The 7953-nt window shown below is 36.5% G+C and overlaps 1 protein-coding gene across 1 annotated transcript; it reads right to left on the minus strand.

Annotated features, from left to right (window-relative positions):
• Positions 1-1951: 1951 nt before the first annotated feature.
• Positions 1952-4244, minus strand: LOC103336693 (alpha-glucan phosphorylase, H isozyme-like). The gene is made up of 6 exons (XM_089055698.1): positions 4006-4244; positions 3711-3795; positions 3157-3256; positions 2730-2818; positions 2428-2548; positions 1952-2314 (listed from the first exon to the last, which is right to left on the minus strand). The coding sequence occupies exons 1-6, from the start codon at positions 4019-4021 to the stop codon at positions 2156-2158; spliced, it is 570 nt and encodes a 189-aa protein (XP_088911824.1). The 5' UTR covers positions 4022-4244; the 3' UTR covers positions 1952-2155.
• Positions 4245-7953: the final 3709 nt, after the last annotated feature.

Genomic DNA, 7953 nt, shown 5'->3' on the forward strand with positions numbered 1-7953 from the left:
TCCTGTTTTCGAACGCATCCAAACTCCATCTTGACCGTCCATGACATCTGGGACCCAGAAAACAGTGGACCCAAATGACAGTTACACGATCAGGATATCTTAAGGAGATTTGCAGGAAGGTCCACCTGACTTGACGTTAGTGGGCCCGAAGAAGACTTGGTGAGATCTAATGGGTAGCGCCGAATTGTAATTTCGAAAACACAAATCGGAATGGGATCCATAATTGCCTTTTACCCAAAGCATATTTGAATTTGAAGAAAAAAGAATAGAGCTCTATTCAAATCTTTTGAGTTGTAACTTGTATTAGTTGAATTGCTTTACGTTTTATGATCTTTACTATTCTTGATTTTGATGTTTCTATAGACACACAAGTTGTAACGGGCGAAGGCGAAATCATCCCGGGGCTGCTTGTCTTTTTCTTTTTTTACCTCTTTCCATTGTCTCTTCCCTCTTCACCTTCCTCTTTCATCCTCCCCGTATATGTTCCATGTCCTAACTCAACCTATCCTCAGATATGGTACCTATATTCGCTCTTGGAAACATCTCAGACCTTTCTTTTGTTTAAGGTTTGATCATCTTTCACCAACTAGCTTTCGTCCAATACTACTTCTTTTCCCAATACTAAAAGAAGTTTGGAGCTCGTATACCCCCTCGCGTATGGACGAAAATAAAAAGGTTTGAGAATATTTTCTCTCATTCTATGATTCTCTTTATTTAAGACTATACATATCCATGATGTTTGATTTATCTCATATATTTATTTTATTTTGGAGTTTTGATTTCTTTCTCTCATCTCTCAATTGGGCACTTCGATATGTAATTTTTTTTTTTCTCTCTATTCGGTTTAATGGTTTTGTTAATTCCTATGCAAATTCCAAACTAGAAAAAAATTACAAATCAATTACTTCAATCCTTTTTTTTTTTTTTGGTGACAAATAATTTTATTTGAGAGACATTTAGATGTGAGCTCTTATCACAAGGGGTCTTAATGTAAAAGTCCCAATAAAAATTTAGGATGAAAAAAAATATTGAAAATAAAATCATAGTACTTTTATTCATAATTCATATCGGAAACAACATTACAAACTACAATTTTCCACGACAAGGTTTCATATTTTGAAAACGTAGCATTATAGCTTCATTTTCAATTTAAGCAAAAATATCTCTCTCAATATAAACAATCAAGCTATCACTCAACCATTAATCTCTCATTTTGTTCCGGTGGTGTAATATTTCAATTTTTTTTTTTCTGTTCTTTGGTGGGTTGGTTTTGTGTTCCTATGTGCAAGAGGAGGAGGAGACAAATCTTTTTTTTTTCCTTTCTCTCAGCAAACAAGAGGGCATGATCAAATGTCAAAATCTATAACAGAAATGCAATATCCAAAGAATGAAAAGCAGTCCAACTAAGAAGAACCTTCAATGGATGAATATTGAATGCATAGAGATTAATCAAGTTTCATGCGGTGTTGGCAGAGGGGAGGAATTGTCATAGTTGTCATTGGTGTGGTGAGGTGAACATGTCGTTTGGGAGAGAGCCAAGAGAGAAGAGAATAAGGCAGGAAGCATTGAGAAGAATGGAATTAGAGGCATGAGATCTCTTCTTCTATGGAATTGACTTGTGCTTCCCAATTTCAATCTCAAGTTCAAATTTGCAGCAAAAAATTTTCAATTTTGGGTTTAAGACTTCCAATCAATCGCAGTGTTTGAAAAATCGGCCTAGGCGGCTAGGCGGGTTGACTCATTTTTGGTACCGAACACTGGAGGACGAAACAACCGAAACCGAGGGAAACAAATCGAAGGTTGAGTTGATAGAGAGGCGAAATGGCTGTGACTGCAAGTGCAAGCTTAGTGTTTGTGTCGAATATATTGAAAGTGTATAGCCGCACGGCTATACTTTTATTCGAATATACTAATATTTAAAGAGAGTAGCCGGACGGCTATACATGGCAGCTATACTCTTTAACCATACAATTTTGTCATATCATTTAAGGGTTTAGGGCTAAAATACCACTTTAGCCCATTGGGCTACTTTATTTCTTCAATTATTTTATTTATACAAGCGACGTTGGGGAATGAGAATTTAAATTATTTCCGATACATTCCATTCAAATCTGTAAAATGTTGCTACTGGGGTGTGGATGAGGGTGAGGGTGAGCTAGCCATCAAAAGGGAATCTGCACGGTTCAATTCCCCAAGTCTTCTCCGCGTAGTCTTGGATTGTTCTGTCGCTGCTAAATATCCCTGACACGGCTGTGCTAAAGATGCTCATCTGAGTCCACTTATTTGAATCCGCAAATGCTTTATCAACAACAGCCTGTAGTCATATAGATTCAAATCCCATGCACCATAGTAAGTTATACAACACCATACTTCCAACTGCATATATATGCTTTGGGTTAGGACTGCCAAGTAAACAGAAATGATTACCTGAGCCTCTAAATAGCTCTCAAAATCAGAACCAAGAAAATAGAAGTCTTTACCACCGTCCACAGTATCACATAGAGATTGAAAATAGTCTTTAAAGCTGAAATAGCCATCTCGGACCATCCTACGCATAATAAATATCACAGCAGAATTAGAACCTGAGGAAACAGTTCGCTCAGAACATCACACAATGGTCAAAAACGACACCAAACACATGCCCTCTAAAGAATCTGAAAATTCTAAACTGGTCACCCCAATCACTAACTGGCTAAGTGAGTATGGTTGAAGTGACTGTAATTGCGTACCTTATAACACGTGCACATTGCAGTGGTATTTTAGGAGATCCTTCCTCACGCAATTTGGGAACTTCATGAATCTTTGCCCCAAACAAAAACTGGAGAAAGCAAATTCTAAGAGAATTATCATTGCTATACTACAAAAAAGTATATACTATATACCAATCTAAAATCTTGAAATAGTGAATACACAGATTCCATCTTGCAGAAGTTACAGCAAAAGAAAATTTCAGTTGGTCGACAATACTTGACATCACAATCAGCTAAGCTGAATACAACTACTTGTGACGCTTTCAGCTAGTGAGTTTTGATGAGAGCAACTCTGATTAAGGACAATACCACAAGAAAATACTTAAATGGGACATATTTCTTGAGAAAAAGTTGCAGCAGAAAAGAGTACAGAAATAATTAAAAAGAAAGAAAATTGACTACATACCATAAAGAAAATTAATTCCTCATTTGCAAGAGCTGCTTTGAATTCATTCTTTTCCAGTTTTTCTTTGATGAAATGTTGTAACTGCATAAAGAAAATTGGCCTCGGCGGTCGTGATTGTACATAATGGTGCAGTCCTCAACAATATAGCATATGCATTCATGGTAAGAAAACCTGCTAAATGAGATTATTTAGGGTAATACAAGCATCTGTCATGTAATTCTCAGTGTTTTACAACTAATAATTTTGGAGGTAGGAAGAGACAATCCGTTACATGTTTAAGTTTTGCAAAGATTTGTGGCTCTTCAAGATTGAAGTGATATAGTTACACGTGCCTTCAGAGTTCTTGGAAATTAGAAAACCAACCACCAAAATTTGGAAACTATTCTATAAAAGTAAAGATATAGGCAAATATAAACAACAGCAGACTTAATGGCAGAAAACTATAAAGATGAATCATAGGAGTGGCCTCAGTGTCCTCCTAAGAACATTCAAGAAATATTTTCCTTCTCCAACAGCGGTTACAGACCAATTAACAAAGGAGTTTTGATACATACCTGTGAGACCTTTTAAATTCTGCAAAGACACTCTTGAACTGATGAAAAGCTCGATAGAAATAGGAACTGCAAGGTTGTTTATGAACTGCAAAACATCAGATTTGTTGAGTTAATGTGAGATTATATTTTGTAAAAAGCAAAATAGGTCAATTGTCGAAAAGACTTGATGCTGTCAGTGCTGACGGGATTTAAATTCCCGCGACAGTTCACAGATGGTCAGAATATTATATTGACTATATATCAACCTATCTGAAGTTCTGAACTACTACTACGAGTGTGGGATATCCAATATTACCTTCAAGAATGTGCATCTTGTGAATTGTCGTTGAACCCTTCAAGAACGCGCTAGGCGGCTAGGCGGTCGTTAGGCGGCTAGGCGGTCGCTAGGCGGCTAGGCGGCTAGGCGGTCGCTAGGCGGGCTCTGGGCGGCTAGGCGGTCTCTAGGCGGCTAGGCGGGTTGGGTCTTTTTCCGGTGCCGAACCCGGAGGACGAAGCAGTGGCTGCGAGAGCAAATTCCGTCCTTTGCGAGTGCAAGCTTCATGCTCGTCTTGAATATATTTGAAGAGTAGCGCCGCACGGCTATACTCTTAAAATATTCGAATCTATTTAGAAAGTATAGCCGTCCGGCTATACTGAGAGTATAGCCGCTCGGCTATACGCTTTAAAATATACAATTTTGTCATATTATTTTAGGGTTAAGGGCTAAAATACAAACAAACAAAAAAAAAAAAAAACATGAGAACAAAGCTCCAACTGCACATCATATCTCATTGAAAAATCAACAAAGTACTGTCCAACAACTTCTTAAATTACCGTGACAAGAAGATAAACTAGGTATGCACAATGTTGGAGGATGGTGATAGCTCCCTTTAGAAGGTATAAGGTAGTTCTTTGTTAATAAGTTACAAAAATATGGAATGCAAAGTTTTTCACCATATAAAATCATAATTCACCTCGATACAATCATATCCATGGATAATGCCAAGTATATTAAGTAGCTGCCTTTCGTACTCGTGTATTCACTTTGTGTACGCATCAAATATTGCATCTAAACTAACCTGTAGTTGAAACTGATAAATTTCAGTGTAATCTATTAGACATACCTTCAAGACAAAAGAGAAAATATGAATAGGATAGAAGTTCTAAGAACTTGTGACCAAACCTTCAAACCACTCATTGCTTCAATGTACTTAGCGAGCCTCATTTTGTTAACCTTCTTAACCTACAACATGAGCATATATACAACAGATTTAAATAATAATACAAAAGAAGAGGCAAGAAGCTTAATATATTTTTGGTTCCCAAGCCTAGAGTGTTGGGAAAATCTTGGTTGTGGATGCCCTCCTTTGATCACGAACAGTAGGTTGAGGCGTGTAAGTCATTGTGCTTAAGAGTAGATCCGCCCTTCTGAGATAATATCTCGATGTAGCAGATTATGACGTCCTATCCTCCAGGATACAATAACCTTTGATCCTTTTAAACGTACACTTGCAATACTTGGATCGAATGAACACTTGAATCTTTTTCTTGGGAAGTAAAATAAAATTTACAACAATACAAAACTGTAATGAAAATTGTGAGGAAAGGAAATAATGTGGGAGGACAGAAATTGAGAGAAAATGCTCGAATTAAGATATCTGTATAGCCAAAATAGCCAAAGCTATATAGAAGTTGTTGACCCCAAAGAGACGCTGGTCATTAAAGACAAAATTTTACCGTTTGATAAGTAATGGTGGCGCAGCGTTTAGAAATTGAATACTGATACCAATAGACCATTAAATATATATAAACACAAACAGTTATGTAGTCAAGACCTTCAGCAAATCAAAGTGGTCATATAAGCAAAAGCTTTCCCTGTAGGAATCAAATAAATTGAAGGCAAAGTCTACGTTAAAAACAAAGATAGCCAAAGTCTATGTTTAAATAGTGCTTGGGTTTTTTTATAAATACATGTTTAGGATTGGGTTTATTTATAAATTTGTATAGAATTTAATGCTCTAAATAAACAAACAAGTAAATGATATTTGAGTGGGTCTACAGTATTTTTCACAATTAAACCAACTTGAACGTCATCAACAATCAGAATAAAGATTCAAATTGAAGAAAGCAATTAATTAAATTAGCTAACGTTCAAACATTAGAAGTTGATTTTGAATTCTAAAATAGTTTGGTACATATTTTGAAATACTCATTAAGATTAAAATAAAAATAAAAAAACCAACAATCCCCCACATATTTCAAAATATGGAAAGTCCCAAGGAAAAGTGAAATTCAATGCATCAAGACTGGTGTCTTTTGGACTAATGAACTAGACTTAGGAAAGATAGTCATGATCCACATAAATTTGATGCAAATAAATTTTCTATGAACCAAGATTTCTGTATGTGAATAAGAGGACTAAGTCCCCACAATTACATTTCTGATTCAAGTTCGTACCCATATGAGGACTGAGAAGTTCAACTTAGTTATGTACTTAGATTACCGAATTCAAAAAAGTAGGAGAGGTTAAGTCTAAAATAGAATTTAAAGCAAGAGTGATTGTGATTGTTGAACAAATGAAGCAAAATGAAAGCAAGTAAACAAGTGCAACAAAGAGTGGTCTTAAGGGCTAGAAAACATATTTGGAGACTAGGGCATTCAATTCACCATAACAATTCAATTCTGGGTTATAAGGATTCAAGTGACAAGTCTAATTCAGAATTCAAAAATTTATTCTAGCTAAAGTATGATTAAGCCATGGTGTCTGGTCCTAACCTTGTATTCCGAATTCCCTAATTTGATCATTTGTTGTCTAACCTAAAATTAAGCATTAGGAATCCATTAAGCATAGAAGAACATTTTAAACAACCAAGCATATATCTAATCCCTGTTGTCGAATGTCCATACATACTATTCCTATTCATAGTTCAATTCGAATTAAAGCATGGTGTCTACTCTTAATTCAAACTAAGATACACAAATCTGAATGGTAGCTAGGCATTCTGAATTAGCATATAGGCAGGTAGGCATAATGAATAAGAACATATGAATCTTGAATCAAACTTGAAACTTGAAATTTATAAACCCAGAATATTCATGTTAGGTTACATCGAAGCCCTAGTTATGGATTTAGCTACTCATAATGGGAATGAAACTTAAACATAAATGAGAAAACATAATGAACGCAATAAGAGTAGAAAAACCTTTTTTTCTGAAGTTTTTGTGGTGTCCAAGGCTTCCTCCAAGTGCTTCTCCACGTCTAATGCTTCTCCAAGAGCTTCCTCACGTCTACAAGGATGTATGATAGCTAAGGAGGTGATTTGGGATGAATTTGGGTGAGTGGTGATGGCAGAGAAAGAGGAAATTAATAGGGAAATGGAAGGAAGACTTGCTGGAGTTGTTTAGGCGATTTAAGGCTGTTTAGAGTGTTAGGTTGATTGCTGGAATGTTTGGGGTTGTGGAGAATGTTTGAGGATGATTTCTGAATATGTTTAAGGGAATGATGGAAGTGTAGAGGATGGATGGAATGAATTGTGGGGTTGTGAATCCCAGGATTTTGCACACCTTGAATGTGGAATTGAATTTGTATTTATAGGGAGAGGGAAGTGAGAAATTAGAATTGAATATGGCTAATGCCTACAGCACTTGCAATTGAAAATCAGATTCTTTTCTTGTATGGCTGCTGCACTTCACCAACTAATCCCACTAGAAACCATAGCTCATCATGACCAAGCAACAATTAGCTCATCCTCCTGTCAGCATGATGTGTATTTTGATGGGCTCACGGATTGGACTTGGCTTGATCAATTGATGACCTTGAGCGGTCCATCTTGAAGTTCAGAATGTCTTCTTTCCAACCACATGTGATTTGGCCCAATCCAAGCTCGGATGGAAAAAGATAAGTCTGATTTTGTAACTCAGTCTTCTAAATGCCTTGGTTATGCCCAAATGAAATCACAAGAAAAGTGAAGTGAATTCCGATAATTTGTAGAATTACACCCGAATTTCCCATAAAGTGAAGTTTCACTGTGGTCAGTTTAAGACTCAGATACAGGTGCTCCACAATGATAATGGAGGTGAATATGTGAACTCCAAATTGTGCAAGTACTTGGATCACCATATCATCATTCATTAGACTGTGTGCCCATATACCCCGCAACATAAATGAGTCGCCAAAAGGAAAAATTGGCACCGCCTTGAAGTTGTCTGCACGTCTCTACTTGAAGCTGATTTGCCATTATCCTGTTGGGGAGAAGCACTTTGC

Source organism: Prunus mume, linkage group LG7 (assembly GCF_029339155.1).
Source record: "Prunus mume cultivar Tortuosa linkage group LG7, ASM2933915v1, whole genome shotgun sequence".
Classification (NCBI taxonomy): domain Eukaryota; kingdom Viridiplantae; phylum Streptophyta; class Magnoliopsida; order Rosales; family Rosaceae; genus Prunus; species Prunus mume.

Excerpts from the sequence above, each read along its gene's own strand:
- LOC103336693 (XM_089055698.1), bottom strand. Across the intron at positions 2,549-2,729 it reads CAATGTGCACGTGTTATAAG|GATGGTCCGAGATGGCTATT; the intron begins GTACGCAATTAC and ends TATTATGCGTAG. Across the intron at positions 2,315-2,427 it reads AGAGCTATTTAGAGGCTCAG|GCTGTTGTTGATAAAGCATT; the intron begins GTAATCATTTCT and ends ATATGACTACAG.